The following is a 15,971-nucleotide window of genomic DNA, read 5'->3' as shown; positions in this document are numbered from 1 at the left end:
AGTTGGAGGCAGGCTGTGGGCTTGCAGAATCTATGCCCACTTCTGGCTGCCTTGTCTCCACCCTGTACCATCTTACCAGCCCAGTGGGAGGGCAGGAGTCCTGCAGGCTCCAGCCACTCCTCTCACCTCCCTCTCACAGGTCTCACAGTGCTCTCCCATGAAATCTCCATTATCTCTAGATTGGGAGGAGGAGAAGCCTGGGGTTGTTCGGGTGGTCTCTCTTGCTGCGCTCTTTCCCAGCATCTCTGCTGGCACCAGATAGGGTCCATGCAGGGCCCTGCTGTGGCAGAGCTGACTGGCAGGCTCTGCTGTGAGGCAAAGGGAGTCTGAGCCCACCACAGGAGGCTTGGGCAGCCTGGCCAGCACTGAGCTCTCTCTGAGTGCCCTGCAGGGCCCCAGTGCATTGGCACTGTGCAGGACATGGCAGATGAAAAGCTGCCTGGAGGCTGTTTAAGCACAAGGTGATTTGGTTCCAACAGCACCAGAAAGGATTTGGTCTCAGACCTGTTGGGAGGTTCCTTGTGATGAGTGTATTAGTGTTTATGTGGGTGTTCCTCATCAAAAGATCTGCATGAGTTGAGGGATTTCCTTCCCTGAGATCCTGCTGAAGGAGCTACTAGAGGCTTAAACCCCAGGTTGCTGCTTGGCTGGCAGGGCCAGGCAGCTCCTGTACGGCAGCAAAGTGCTGCTCCTGGCCTGAGGGAGCTCACTGCTGTCTGTCACTCTTGTGGCAAAGGAGTGGAAGGGAAAAGAAACCTCAGCGGTGGCCTCAGGCACTCCCCACACACAGGCTGCAGGGAGTGCAGCTCCCGGCACTCATCACCACCCCTCTGGGGCCTGGGCTGTTGCGTCCCTGTGTCTAAGCTTAGTTTGTACCTCCCCTGAAGGGGTAGAACAAAAACACTCCACACAGACCTGGAAATTCACATGGCTGTACTATCTACAGTTATTTAGAATCATAAAATCAAGGTTGGGAAAGACCTCAAAGGTCATCAAGTCCAACCTGTCACCCAAGACCTCGCAACTGCTAAACCAAGGCTCCAAGTGCCATATCAGATATAGACACATCTAGGTCAGCTGCTCATGTCCTCAAAACCAGCAATATCTTGTGGAGTGAAGAATTACACCATGTACATGTATGCAGAACCTTCTGGGTTCACATTTCAGCTCAGGACCCATTCAGCAAGCCATAAACCCCCAACAGCTCAGGCTTCCATGCCCTCCCAGGCCTCCCACTCTTCCTCCCTCCCCTCCCAATCTCAGCCAAACAGCTCCACTACCAAGCTGGTTTTGTCCCATCTGAACCGGGCAGCAGGCCTGCTCCACGCTGCAAGAGATACCACGGCAAGAGGGGAGAGAGGAAGGCAGAAGGAAGAGCAGGCAAAAAGGGCCAAACCGTCTCTGCGCTCCCCTTGCCTAGCAGACACAGGGCTGGTGGGAGGAAGTCACAGGGCTTACAATGTCCAGTGGCTGTCCGGTCCCTCGGAGGACTGTCGGCTCTCTGGTTCTTAAAGGCACTTAGCCTTAACCCACAACACCCTGCTGCAGGTGCCCCAGACCCCGACATCTACGTGGAGCCCATCACGGAGGAGCGCGCGGCCAGGACGCTGTACCGCATCGAGCTGCTGCGCAAGGTGCGGGAGCAGGTCCTGCGCTGCCCGCAGCTGCACGAGCGCCTGCAGCTCTGCCGGCCCAGCCTCTACCTGCCGGTCTGGTGGGAGTGCGGCAAGCACGACCGCGACCTGCTGATCGGCACCGCCAAGCACGGCCTCAACCGCACCGACTACTACATCATGAACGACCCCCAGCTGTCCTTCCTGGATGCCTACAGGAACTACGCCCAGCACAAGCGAGCGGGGCTGCCCGGCCCGGACGCCCTGTGCTGCCTCTACCAGACTAACTCCAAACTCTACGGCGCTCCCCTCTACGGCCAGGGTGGCCGCGCCTGCCACGCCATGGAGAGTGAGGCTGAGAGCCAGATCAAGCTGGAGGCCGCAGACAGTGCTGTGTGCCGGCCTGGGGGCAGTCCGCCGGAGGCCAGCTGTGACACGTTCATGTCTAAGGTCCGGGACATCATCTCCAGTAACTACGACGAGAGCTCCCTGCCGGACTCCCTGGTCTGCATGATGTATGAGGAGAAGGCCTGCAACAGTGAGCAGAGCTCCCTGGCCCGGGACAGCCCCAGCTGCGCAGACCTCACCGGCAGCAGCACTAAACACTCTGAGGGCAAGCTAGAGGGGGACGAGGACCCGTCCAGCTGTGATGCAGATACCATGAGAGACACTCCCTTCCTAGAGGGTTTGCGGGGGGGCTGTGACAGAATGGATGGTCAGAACGAGGAGGCTGAGCCTTCACCTTCTACCCCTGAAAGCAACCCTTCACGGAGCGTCCCAGCAGAGCTCCAGGGAACCTTGCAGCAGAAGGGGAACCTGAGCAGCCCTGCACCAGTGCTGCCTGAGCACAGGGCCATGGAAGGGGTCATAAGCATGGGGCTGTACGGTCCCAGTCTTCATAACTATGAAATAAAGGTTCCTCCTGAGCAGAGGTTCATCAATCTCCTGCAGGAGAAAGGACTGGAGGCAAAGTCAGCACCAAGTCAGAGCCACAGTGAGGAAGATGAGGAGGAAGAAGAGGACGATGATAACTCTGAGGCAGCAGCAGATGTCGCAGGCTTGAGCGGTCCCAGGACCAAGTCTGGCTGTGAGCCTGAAGCTGCTGAAGTGGGGGGCGAGGAGCAGAGCTCTGGCCTCCCCACACCCGAGGACACTTGCCCAGCAGTGAATGGCGAGAGGGAGTCCCTGGGGCTGGGAACACCTGACAGGCTGGGGGAGCCTGGGCCAGAGGGCAGGGAGGACCATGGCCTGGATGAGGAGAGCACTCTGCAGCACTCACCGGGCCAGGCTCAGAACCAGGCTTTCAGCCTGCCTGCACCTCTGCTGAGGCCCCAAGGAGCAGAGCAACCCCATGCCAGGGAGGAGACCTGGTGCCAGGAAGCTGAGGGACAGGCAGGCTGCAGAGAGGTCCTGCACCCCAAGCCCCAGGGGATGAAGCAAGAAGAGTGTGAGAGCCGGGATGAGGAGGAGAAAGCCAGCAGCAGACAGAGCCAAGGTACAGTCCTGAGAGCTCCCTTTGGTTGATGGGTCACCTCTGACTGGGGTGGGAGGGATTTGCTGTCCTCCCTGCAGAGCCAAGGCCCCAAGCAGCATCCCCTGGGCAGGAGTTGGGCTCTCTCTAGCTGATGGGACTACAGGCCAGAGGGGGTGGCTGTGCTTGTCAGCAGGGCTGGCCAGAACCCCCCACTGAGCCTAAGCAGCCATGAGCATCCCATGGAATGCAGGATGCCCTTCCTAGCACAGGCCACTGCCTGGCAAGGAGCTCTTCCTGGAAAAGCACATGCCCTCCTCCCACCTACCCAGGATATGGGGATAGTCAGGGGTGGGGGCTATTGCAATACAAGCCCCCCAGGCTCAGCCCAGGGGAGTGCTGGCCCCTTGTGAGCAGCATGGGCTGCCAGCTGTGACCCAGGGCTGCTGCATTTCTTTGTGGCTGGTTGGGGAATGGGATCCTTTGTGGAGCTGAATGGTGAGGTGGGTAAGGGTGAGGCAGGAGTGAGAGGGGCAAGGTGGTTATGGGATCTATTCTCTGTTGCCTTCTCAGATGGTCTAGGGAAGTATTTGGAGGAAGAGAGCAAAAGTTCTGCTTCTGTCCTTCCCGGGGAGATTGATGACCTTCAGGATGCCCGTGCACCAACCATAGCCCAGCTGCTGCAGGAGAAGACACTTTACTCCTTCTCTGAGTGGCCCAAGGTGAGTTTAACAGTTTGTACTGCAGGTGTCACTGCCTGGTCCTGCCCAGCGGCCCCAGCATTGCCTCCTGCTCCTCCACACACAGCCCCCCCTGGGTGCTCTTCCCAAGCACCCATGCCACGGCCATGCCTGCCCCAAAGCAGGTGCCCACGGAGCTGGGGTCCCAGGGCTGGGTTGTTGCTGTGCTGGGGTGACAAACAGGACTCAGTCATTGTGGTGCCACCCTCCCGTTCTGCTTGCAGGACCGAGTGATCATCAACCGCATTGACAACATCTGCCATGCCATCCTGAAGGGCAAGTGGCCTTCCTCCAGCCAGCAGCTGGAGACACAGGGCCTGCTGGCGGCCCCGGCGCTGCCCGGCGGCGCTGGCAGCAGGAGCAGCTTTGCCGAGTCAGAGCCCCCCGATCCCGGCTTCAACAGTGGGGTGTTGATCCCACAGGTACCCAAGGTGAGGGGGCTCCAGCAGTGACAGGCCTAGGGGGGCAGGGGGAAGCAGTGCCCCTGCAGGGCCTGGGTTTTTGCTGCCTTGTGGTGCCCCTGGTGGGCTGTAACATGGGGCTTAACCCACTTGGTTCCCTCCCTGAGGGCTCCTGGTGAGTCCTCAGTGTTCTCAGACCTCCACCAGCCCTGCTCCCCTCCCTGGAAGGTGGCTGTTCGGTGGCAGCTCCACAGCCTCTGCACTGTAGAGCTGCTTCCAGAGTCAGTGCTGGAGCACCCACATGGTCAGGAGGAAAGGGGCAGAATGCTTTGGTGTCCCAAAGGACAGGCTGCAGAAGAGGTCACTGTCCCATCAGTCATCAGCTCTTTCATCTCCTCTCACTGAGGGACACAGGGCAGAGGCAGAAGCTGGTGGCCTGAAGCCCAGCAACCCTGTGCTGTAGCACCTTGGGAGATGGGGGTGCTCCCACACAGAGGTGTGATGTGCCTCGGCAAGGGCGCCCTGCAGGGCTCTGCAGAGAGGCAGGAGAGCCTGGCCCTTAGCTCAGTGCTGTGAGCTCTGCCCCTGGCAGTGCTTGAGCAGCTGTAACCCTCTCCGTGGCTTTGGCATACACAGGAAGGGTTCCTGGGCCCTGCCTTTGTGAAGGATGAGCGGAAGCACAGGAGACCACCCTATGAACTGGAGATGGAGAGGGATGCCAAGCAGAGGAGCCTGGAGCAGCTGGCAGCAGCCCACGTGCACCCCCCCCTCATGCTGAACGGCTGGCGCGACGCAGCCGTGGACCTGTCCAGAGCCTCCGATGGGTCACCAGGGAGCTCCTCTCCTTTCCCCCTGAACGCAAACATTCCCAAACTGGGGACTGTGAACGCCCTGCAGGGCTCCCTGGGCATGGACTTGTCTGGCATCCTGCAGGCAGGGTTAATCCATCCTGTCACAGGGCAGATTGTCAACGGCAGCCTCCGAAGAGATGACGCTGCCATGCGGAGGAGACGGGGCAGGAGAAAAAATGTGGAAGGAATGGACCTCATCTTCTTGAAGGAGAGGCCTCTTCCAACCAGGCTGCAGGTGAGTTGATGCTCCCCCCCTGTACATGGCCCCAGTGAAGTCAAGCACAGTTTGTCTCGTGGTCCAGCTGTCTCCTGCAAGCTCTTCTGCCCATGACAATGTGAGACCTTCTCAGGGCAGCGGGGCTTGTGCCAGAGCAGGCAGGAGCAGATAGCACTCCAGGGAGCAAGGGAAGATTTCCCTCTGGCTTGCAGCACTGCCTGGAGTGTTTGAATCCTGCCAAGCATTATCAAAAGCAGCTGTCCCATTTCAGGTGTTGTTTAGTGTTAGAGAACATGAGGAAAGGTCCTTGACTCCATTGGACCTGTGGCCAAAGCCTGCTGCACCCTCTCCCGATGTGGGGAAGGTTGGTCCAGCTGGTGTTTCCAGGGGAGTTCAGAAGCATCTCCAGCTCTCTCTGCCCCCCAGTGCTGGAGACTGACTGGCAGTGTGATGTGGTGGTGGGTGGTGACTTAATGGAACAGGCACTGGGATTAGCCTGTGGGAGCTCTGGGTGCGTGTGCATCACCACGTGCTGCTAATGGGCTCTTCCTGCTGCTCCCTCCACCTCAGGATGTTCAGGATGACCAGCCACAGCCCCCCCAGACCAGTCCCCTCCCCGATGGGCCAGTTGCTGCTACCTCAACTCCACAGCCAGCCCCAGCTGCAGGCAGCCAAGCAGAGAAGGCTGTCCCCAACAAGAGTCTCCTCGACTGGCTCCGGCAGCAGTCTGACTACACGCTCGACGTCCCTGCCTTTGGCACAGTAAGGGTGGCCTTTGGTGGCACCTCTGTGTGTGTGTGTCTGCCCTCTGCTGCCCTGGAGTTTGGGGCTTCCAGGATGTGTCTCAAAGTGCAGCCTTTTCCCTTGTGCTGTGGCTTGTGGTGTGGCAGGGCTGTTTGCTTGGGAGGGTCTTCGTTCGGCTGAGAGCTGGGCACAGCAGTGAAGGGCACTTGTGGAGCTGTGTCCTCCTGCTCCTTTGTCCATTCTCCAGCTTCAGTACATCCCTCTGCCTGATGCACACCTAGTCTGATGTCTTCCAAAAGCACCAGGAATGTGGAGAGAAATGGGCAAAAGGGATTTGGGGTGCTCAAGATCCGTCTGTGTTGTTCCTAGGGTCATTTTTGGTGGTGCTGCTGTACTAAATAAGGTTTCCAGACAAGAGGTTTTTACACACTGGGCTGAAGAAGCTGTGTTGGAGGCTGCAGAGGCTGTGGTTGTGTGGCTGCAGGCACTGTCAGAAAGCAGAGTGGGGAGCAAAGTCTGTCTGATCCTTGTGTGTGACACCTCTTGGTCACAGGTCGGTTTGCTCCAGGTCTCAGCTTATTTAGCCTGTTAGAGCACGGGGTAGGCAGAGCTGTAAAGCAGGGAGAGCTGTGGTAGTGATACAGAGCAGGCCATGCCTCTGGGACCTGGAGGGTCATGAGCCTGAGGCAGAGATGCCCTGGAGCTTCGAGTGCAGGTGACCCTTAAGTGTTTTGGAGCTCATCAGCAATGAGAGATGAGGAGCTCAGCATTGCTTGGGCATGGTGGTCCTTAGTTGTTAAAGTCCAGAGGTATGTGGAGCTCTGCACCTAAGGAGCCCTGCAAGCAGCAGTCAGATGATGGAGCAAGCATGGAGGTGCCTTCCCCTCTGCTTTCCATCATCCTTGCCTTCCGTAGGGGCTTACTGAAACCTGCAGAGTCTGGTGTGCTGATGGTGAACTTCCTGCTCCCAGCAAGCACCCAGTGCCCTTCCACACCAAGGCAGGTGTCCTCTCTCCAGGCAGGATGGATGCAAAGCTGCAGCAGCTCACCTTGATGAAGATCAGACCAAGCTCAGGGATTTTCTCTGACTCTCAGGAACCAGACCCTGCAGGGAACTGGGCCTAGGCGTCGGGGGACCCCAGTGTGTGCAACCACCCCACTGTAGCTATGAAGGTTGCAGTCCTGCAGGGCTCTGATCCCAAAGAAATGTGGTGCAGCAGCTCTGTGGTGGGAACAGTGAAGCAAGAAGGAAGCAAAGCAGAGATGAGCTGGTGAGAAACAAGTGGCATTGTCAGCCTGGCAGTGGGTGACACACGCAGTTCCAGCTGCAGCCCTTCAGCTACAGATGCCCCTGGAGGAACTGGCAGCAGGTTACAGCTCTAGGACTGGAGGGGAATTAGAAAGGGCTGGAGCAGTCTGAGGGGGGTACCCTGAAGCCCCTCTACACCTACAAAAGGCAGCTGTGCTCATTTGAGACCTGGCCCAGTGGCAGAGACCAGCTCGTGCCACCACTCCCGCCCGCATCTGCAGGGCCCCTCTGTCCCTCAGGAGCTCATCTGTACCGCTCTCCTGCAGGGCTTGCAGCCACCCAGGCTCATTAGGATGTCTGGTCTCATTAACATTATCTTGTTTGCACTCCAGAATTTTTCAGACAAGCCCAAGCAGAGGAGGCAGCGCTGCAAGGACCCCAGCAAATTGGACATTAACTCACTCACAGGAGAGGAGCGGGTGCCTGTGGTACATAAGGGTACTGGACGGCGGGTAAGCGGAGGCTCTCCTGTGCTCTGCCCTTGGGGTCTTGAAGTGCTTAGCAGAGCCCAAGCTCACCCTGGGGAGAATCCAGAGGAGCCTATGGAAGGGACAGAGGTCTGGAACACATCACTGAGCTACACTGTCCTGTGACGTGTGTGTGCCCAGGGGGAACAGACCTGCAAAAGAAGTGACTTTGTGTCACGTAAGGGAAGTCTGGATGCACAGAGCCTGCAGTGACAAAGGGATCCAGCTGTTGGCCTTAAGCCACCATCAGTACAGCACTGGCTGGCACTTTCCCTTCCAGATTTGATTATTCCCCTTGAATTCACTGCAGTGTGCCACAAATTCTAATGCTGCCATGCAAATATCTTTGGGTTTGTTCCTCCTTATGAGGTGCAGCAGACCGACACCCATCCAAGTGCTTGAGGGCTCCAGGGGCTTTTTCTGCTTACTGAGCAAGGAGCCTGGATTTACCTGTCTGTGGTGTCTCCAGTGTTCACCACTGTGGATGAGAAGGGACATTCAGGCATACTTTCCACCCAAACTCAGTTCTTAACCATGCCTAGGGCTGCACTGGGTCAGAAGATGATGTGACACCACTCACATCTGAAACCAAAGCAACAGCCAGGCAGAAAGAGGCAGCTTGAGTCACATCTGTGCTTCCCTCTGTTACACTCCTGATGGCCATTGGAGGCATGGGTGAATTGGTGGGTTTGGGCAGTTCTGAGCATGGCCTTTGCAGCAGCTCTGTCCCCATCAGCTGTTCGTGGGGAGGGCACTGGGACAGGCCACAGAGGCCTTTCCTCCCTGAGCTGTGTGTCTGCAGACACGGACCGAGTCCCACGGAGGTGTGTAGCAAGGGAAGAGTCTCTGCCCCAGCCACACTGGAGCCTGGAGCAAGCAGCTAGGGGAGGTGTAACCATGTTTCTTGTGTTCTTTGACATGACTCTTTCTGCAATAGAGGTCATCCTTCTGCTGTGTTTTATAGTTAGGGGGAGCCACAGCACCAGCATTGAAGGAATTGCCAAGGTGGCTTGATGCAAACTTGGAGTATGCTGTTGCAGCTGACTGGGCTGACATTGTTAAGCTTTCAGTAAGTTAGAGCTTTTGGAGAAATCTGTATCATGTCATCCTTTCTTTCCCCTCCCCATCCCCACAACCTTTCTCCAGTGAGGATGCAGAGCTGCGAGGCAGGACCTGGGCTGCGCAGGCGGGAGGGGGAGGCCGCAGGGCCGGACGTGCCGGCAGAGCTGGGGGGCAGAGAGGGAGCTTGGGTCCTGCCACCGCTCAGCAGCACAGCCAGGGGAAGGAGAGAGGGGGTCAGTGCCCTGGGAATGGGGCTTGGCAGCTCAGGGTGACTGCCCAGGGGGCCTCAGAAATGGCAGAGGCAAGAGGAATGCCCAAAGAGCAGTCATCCTGTACGGGTGCTGGACAGCAGGGAGTGGACAAAAGGCATTCTCGCAGGTCACAGTTTCAAACATAGCCTCAGCCAAGGCTCTCAGCAGCTCCTGCAGACTCTGCTTGCGCAGCCCTTGGCCAAGCAAAGGCCCAGCAGGTCACCAGGCCTGAAGGCTCAGACACTGGCAAGGAGAAGGGCAGGATGGAGCCAAGTCAAGCTGTGTCCATTCACCCCATTCCTCATGCCAGTCTCTGCCTGGGCAGAGCTGGGGGAGGAGCAGGAGGGGGAAGAGTGCTCCCCTCTGGCATGCAGATCGCCTTCTCCACCCTGTGGGCTGGTCTTATCCAGACTTCTCCCTACAACCCCTCTCACCTTCTCCTGGTTTTGTGTCTGCAGTAGTTCATGTGATGCCCTTTCACAGGGCTGGAGTGGGAATCTCTTGGCTTAGAGGCTTGTACTGCTCTCAGAATTGCTTTCAGTCAGCACCGGAGATGTGGCATGGTCTGTCCACTGCCTAGGAAACAGCTCCACAGGGAGGCTGGCACTGGTGCCCTGTCTGGGTGGCCAGCACCTCTTCCTCACCTTGGTTTGCAGGGGTCTGTGTCTGGGCCAGTAGGAATAGCTGTGGCTGCTGCCCCAGTACCTACTCCCACGCCCTGCTGGGTGGCTGCAGGCTGCAGGCCCCGCCGGCACAGGGCTGTCCGTGAGCGTCGCAGCTGCATGGGGAGCCAGGTCTGGCTGCTCCGGGCAGGCAGGCAGCAGCTTGGGCTCAGCTGCCTGGGGGAGCCTGGGTGCAGTCGTGGCCCAGGGGAGGTTCTCCTGCATGGCAGTGGGAGCAGAGCAGGAGATTCCCCCTCTTTGGGTGGCAGCTGTGCAGAGCAGGCTGCCAGGGCACTCCACTGGAGTTTCTGTGCTGCAGGTGTCCATGGGAAATGATTTTCCTACCCAAATCTGTTCTTGGAAACCATTCAGAGAGCAGCAATACTGAAACTCAAGGGAGCCACACAGGGAAATGCTTAAATGTCTGTGATGAGGACACTGGAAACCAGAGCTTAAAGCTGCACTGCGGATCCCCCTGCACTTCTCTGTGTAACCAGGCAGCCTCAGCCAGGTGTGGCTGGTGGGGTTTGGTCCTCTGTCTTAATGCTTAGAAGAATCTTCCTGGCGTCTCAGCAAAGCTCCAGCTGGGAGCTTCTCAGCCAGCAGGTGCACTCTCTGTGTGCCTCCCCACGCAGCTTGGCTGCCCTGCAGAGCAGCGAAAGTTGAAGCCACGATCAAAGCTGGGTAGGGAGCTGAGCTGGTGCCTGGCATGGGGCTGTCCCCATGCTGCTTGTGTTGTGAAGGGCTGATGCTGAGGGCTGGGGTGACATTGTGGGGCAAAAGTATGCTTCCTCCTTCCCTCCCTGTGCCCTGTGATGCTGCAGCACCACGCCAGGGCATAGCCAGAGCGTTCTGCGCTTGGCAGCATCCCTTGGGGAAAAGTTGCGCGTACCTCTCCAATTCCATACCATGCAGGCAAACGGTTCTGTGCCGACACCATCTGGGCTGCAGATGAGTGCATAGAAAGGGCAGGGCTCCCCTGGCACAGCAGTAACTGCTGGGTGTTCTCTGCTGTGTGTGTTCCCAGGGCTACTTACCGGAGAGCAAATTCAACCGCATCCTGACTGAGCCCATGCTGCGGGACGCGGGGCCGCGCCGCAGGGGGAGGAGGCCCCGGAGCGAGCTCATCAAGGGCCCTGGCGTGGTGGCAGATTCTCCTTCCGGGATGGGACCACTCTTCATGAACGGACTGATTGCTGGCATGGATCTGGTAGGACTTCAGAACATGAGAAACATGCAAGGGATCCCCCTGACCGGGCTGGTTGGGTTTCCTGCTGGGTTTGCAGCGGTGCCTGCCGGCGAGGACGTGAAAAGCACCCTGAGCATGTTGCCCATGATGCTGCCGGGCATGGCCACCGTGCCGCAGATGTTTGGCGTCGGAGGACTTCTCAACCCCCCCATGGCAACGACTTGTACTGCGACTGCTCCGACCTCGTTAACAAGCACAACGAAAGGTGGCACTGCTGGCGCAGAGAAAGCTGCTGAGGATAAAGCCGGCGGCCAGGATGTGAAAGCAGAAACTGTCTCAGAAGAGAAGCCTGGCCCCAGCTCGTTTTCTAATCAGACAGAGTCCGCAATAACTACCAGTAGTCCTGTAGCTTTTAACCCGTTTCTTATCCCAGGGATGTCTCCTGGACTGATCTATCCCTCAATGTTCCTTTCCCCTGGCATCGGCATGGCGCTGCCCGGCATTCAGCAAACCAGGCACTCGGAGGCAGCCAACCTGGAAAGCCAGAAGCGGAAGAGGAAGAAAACAAAAGGGGAGTCGGCAAACCCGGAGCCAGAAACTGTGGCGCTGCCGGAGAAGGAAGCTGCCAGCAGCCAGGACTGTGCGGAGCCCGCGGCGCCCGCGCCGGCAGAGGGGGAGCAGGAGCGGCCCGCAGGCGAGGAGCGCCAGGCGGCGCACGGCACCGAGTAGGACTTGGGTTCCCTCCAAACACACACAAAGATTGTGGCTCGTGAGTTTCTTACCCCATAGACTCTTTGTTACTTCTCCTCCCGCCCCACTCCGCCTCCATCAACCTGTGTTTCCATGAGTAATATTCCCCAGCCGCCCCCTGTCAGGACAAACTCTGGTGACATTCTCCATGTTGGTAGTTGCAGGGTCTTGCCACTTCCTTAGATAAGCAGTGTTGTGTAGCTGGCGTGGGAGGCACCCAGCCTGCCTTCTCCTGGCCACTCCTTCAGCCCAGCCCACCATAGCAAATCCAATCCCCCCCCCCCCGCCCCCCCAATCGCTCATTCCTTTGAGAAGAAAAAAGCAGCAAAACAAAAACGCAAGAGCAAAAGAAAAGTCTTTGCCTCTTGGTCCACACCCAGACAAGGGTCTTGTCTGCAGCACCACTGAAGGAAAACTTTGCCTGTCTGTGGGGGTAGAAAGCACAGCTATAGTAAGTGCTGACCTGTATTTTTGATTTCCAGTATGTCCCTACTTTATCATGGTTATTAGAGTAGTAGTGTAGGCAGAAGTATATAATTAATGATTGAAAAATGCATTTATTCATTTCTTGGGAAGGAAAAAGCAGAACTGGTAGTGCTAGGACTTGTCACCCCCACCTCAGAGGCTTGGAGGCAGACTGCCACGAGTGCAAACACCACACAGACATCCTTCTGCGTCTCTTAGAACCAAAGCCTGGCTTTACGTCGCGTGGGGTTTAGTTGCCTGCTCCTCGCTCGTCACAAGAGCTTCTCAGCTGCAGAGGTTTTGCACATCTTGCATGACTCCTTGGGGGTTGCTGCGCCTGGAGCTACCAGTTCCCTGCTGACCGCTAGCCTTCGGTTCTCCTGCGGCGTTAGTCCTCCTCCGTGGCGTTTCCGGTGCTGCCAGGGCATTCGCGGCCCTGGCCAGGCCACGCTTGGATGCTCCTGGAGGAGCTCTCAGGCTCTTGGAGTTCCTGCATTTCCCACTCGGGGCCCCAGCAGCAGAGAGTCCTTCCAGCACTCCAGGAAAGGCTGTAGGCTGCTTTCCTGTTTGGGGAGGCCTCTGAGAAGGCCCCCCGAGACTTTCAGAGCTGGGGTTTGCTCTTTGCTAGCGTTAGGCTGTGAAGAGCTGATCCCTGGCTCCTTCTTGCCATTCCATTCACTGTTGAGCAGTATTCCCCAGTCCCCCCCCCACCCCGGCAATGCCTTTGGCACAGACGGGTGTAAGGCCACCAGCCCCCGCAGCGCTGGGCACTGAGGCTCCTCCGCAGGCGACTCCTCCCCTCCTTCCCCTCACTCCGTTACTTTTGGTTGTCACTGGGGCATGTTCTTCTTTGCAGCTCAGGGTTGGAGACTTGGAATAACCCCTGGGCGGTGCAGCAGCGAGGCAGAGGGCAGGAGGCCGGTGAGGGAGCGGGGAGCGTGCCAGTGGCGGCTTTCACCCTCGGTTGTCACCATTTACTGTGTTTTGTACTGACTTTCTGTTACAGTTTGTGCTAATTTATCAGGTGGTCCAAGTGTTTTGGCACAACTCCTTGGGTTCTGCATTATTTATTTATGATGCTTTTTGGTCTTTTTGGGTTGTTTTGTGTGTGTGTGTGTGTGTGTGTCATTCTATTTTATACATTTGGGGGTTCTAAATTATGTACCTGTTCCAATTAGCATCTCAGAGAAGTCTGTGTCCCCCGTCCCCCCCCCTGCCCTGCTCTGAGCAGCCCTTGGTCTCCTCTCCTCCTGGAGTCGATTCCTTCCTCCCTGCATTGGATGATGATGATGATGATGATGATGACTTTTTATTATTATTATTGTTATTATTATTTTTTAATGTAACCAATCATAATGCAACCTCTCCCCTCCCCTTCCTCTCCCCTCCTCTCCCCTCCCCTCCCTCCCCTCCCTCTCCTCCCCTCCCCCCCCCCAATTAAATGTGTTCTATTTAATAAGCTCCTTGTAGCATAGATACTGTATCACTACCCACAGGTTTCTTAGAAATGCTGCTACTCTCTGTCTCTATTTAACTAACATTTTGTTGGGTTGTTTGCCTCCAGTGGAAGCAGGAAGGGTTTTTGTTTTTTCCAGCTGTTAAATCCAGGATCAATAATAATTTATTTATGTAAAAAAAAAAAAAGGAAGAAAAAAAAAAAAAAAGAAAAAAAAAAAGAATCACAACTGATATATTTTTGAACCTTTTAAGTACTAACTTGCTCTCTGTTCAGTAGAAGGACGTGTACTCGCCCTAAACCCCTGACAATGCAAACGCTGTCAGACTCCGTCGAGCTTCAAAGCCTTACTGCGAGCGGAAGCAGAAACCTCTCCAGAGGCCGTTCCTGGGCACGGGGGCGGCTTCTCCCCCCGGGGTGGCAGGTGGAAGGAACAGGGTTTCAAGTGGGATTTATTTACTTAGCCAGCATGCTCTCTACCTTGTTCTTCCCTATCAGACATGTATGCTACGTCTCTGGGTGTTTAGGCTTCTCTTGGACTGCTACTTTGTGACCCTTTTGCAACCCGATATACTCTGTGGATTATTTACTCTGTAAGGCGTTAAGTGGCTTCTTCTTTTCCATCCTATACCAACCGAATGCCAAACCCTCACCGCTGTCCATGGCTACTCACACCAACATACATCCTTCACCAAATGTGCTAACAAAATAAACTGTCTGTGCTCTTGAACATGGATAAAAAGAAACAGATTTAACAGTCAGATTTTTATTTTTTTAACGCAGTGACTAGATGATGCTTTTCTCTCGGGCGTGGCAGAGCCTTGCTGCAGATGTATATACGGTTTTTTTTCAGCAAATATATGTGAATGTTTGATTCACCTGACTCCGTGATGGACCTCGCTTGCCTTTTTCTCACCACAGACCCCGTGAGAAGCTGCCCAACCCAGCGACTTCTCCCTTCCCCCCCGCCCTCCCCCCCCCAGGGCTGCTTTCCGTGCCCTCTGCGGTCTGTGGTGCCCGGGGGAAGCGCCGCCCGCGCTCGGCTCCCCGGCTCTGCTGCCAGGGCTGGAGGTCGTGGGGCCGAGCCCCTGCAGCAGCCAGCAGCCAGCAGCTTCCTCACCCAGGGCTGGGAGGCTTAACTTGCATCCTGCCTGGGTTAACAGCCTGCCAGCCCCATGTGGACTGTCCCTCCGTGCAGCCTGGCTTAACCTGCTGCTCCTCAGCAGCTTCAGCGCAGGCTGCTGGGGCTCTGCCAAATGCCTCACCTGAGGGTGGGCAGAAGCCCAGAGCCCAGCCATTGCCAGTTACAGTCCCTTGTGCCCATGGTGGCACTTCCAGCAGCAGAGGTGCTTGATTGCTCTGGCTGAGCAATTGGCCAGCTCCGTCTCATGCCCAGTGTAAGGCTCTCATGCTCTAGACAAGTAGATGAGAACTTTGTTTTTCAGGTGAGTAAAGAGATGCCCAGGGAAAGCTACAGAATTTCTTTAAGGTCCAGGAAAAAAAAGACACAGAGTAAACCAAGTGTTGCTTGCTGCCCCTGCCCTTGTCCTGGCACTTTGTTGCTGCCTTTATTTGGGAGGAGAAGCAGGAAAGCACCAGACAGAAGAGGCATCAGATGCAGCTTAGACAGGGACAGAGCAGGCAAACAAAGGTGAGAGCTTGGAAGTGTCAGTTCCAGAGTCTCCCTTCGGGCTGCAGCCTTTCACCCTGGCATCACCGGTCCAGAGTATTTCACTGGCTCAAAGGATCTGCAGAAACCAGGCAGCCCTTTGGTGCATGGAGAAGCATTCGTGTTGCCACTCATGCTGTTAAGTCAGTGGCAGCCACTGGCAGTCCTTGGGCTCGGTCTCCTCAGGTGAGGTGTTCCTGACCTCCTGGGAGGGAGGGAGTGGATGTGGACGTGAATATGGAGGCCGGGCACAGGAGGGCTCTCTGGTTGTACTGAGCAGAACTGCAGCTTTCCAGTGCCTTTATGTTTCCTCAGGAGCCAGGTCAGCCCCAGGGCCGTGCAGTCACAAGAGACCTCTGGTGCTCATCCATCCCATTTCCCACCTTAAAGCAGCACCCAGTGCTTCACCGGGCAGGGAGAGGCACCACTGAGCCTGAGGGCTCTGCACGTCGTGTGCCAGGCAAAGCAGCCCAGGCTGGGTTTTATCGAGCACAACAGCTCCGATGCCGGGGCTCTGGATGGGGATGTGGCACTGCTGGTTCAGCCGGGAACTGCATCCCAGTGCTTCGTGCGGGACCGGCACCAGCCCTTGGGAGGAGTCTGAAGGGACAGCTCGAGAGCCGTGACAGGCGCTGGCTCTGGGCTCTCTTGGCT

At 56.8% G+C, this 15,971-nt stretch overlaps 1 protein-coding gene across 7 annotated transcripts in view; it reads left to right on the top strand.

Annotated features, from left to right (window-relative positions):
• Positions 1-14,531, top strand: part of CHD6 (chromodomain helicase DNA binding protein 6) — a 99,888-nt gene extending 85,357 nt beyond the window's left edge. For 4 of the 7 annotated variants that reach the window (XM_068167300.1, XM_068167299.1, XM_068167298.1 and 1 more), the window contains 8 exons: positions 1,549-3,108; positions 3,658-3,806; positions 4,049-4,255; positions 4,862-5,311; positions 5,864-6,055; positions 7,679-7,798; positions 8,778-8,882; positions 10,816-14,531. In XM_068167300.1, the coding sequence (XP_068023401.1) occupies positions 1,549-3,108; positions 3,658-3,806; positions 4,049-4,255; positions 4,862-5,311; positions 5,864-6,055; positions 7,679-7,798; positions 8,778-8,882; positions 10,816-11,706 (3,674 nt within the window). In that variant the 3' untranslated portion in view covers positions 11,707-14,531. The remainder of the gene's footprint in view (positions 1-1,548; positions 3,109-3,657; positions 3,807-4,048; positions 4,256-4,861; positions 5,312-5,863; positions 6,056-7,678; positions 7,799-8,777; positions 8,883-10,815) is intronic. The other 3 variants (XM_068167303.1, XM_068167301.1, XM_068167302.1) reach the window with 2 other exon arrangements.
• The last annotated feature ends 1,440 nt before the right edge of the window (positions 14,532-15,971 follow it).

This window comes from Melanerpes formicivorus, unplaced genomic scaffold (assembly GCF_026170545.1).
Source record: "Melanerpes formicivorus ecotype bairdi unplaced genomic scaffold, bMelFor1.0.p_v2 SCAF_115, whole genome shotgun sequence".
NCBI lineage: Eukaryota > Metazoa > Chordata > Aves > Piciformes > Picidae > Melanerpes > Melanerpes formicivorus.
This window is presented reverse-complemented; position numbering and strand designations above follow the sequence as displayed.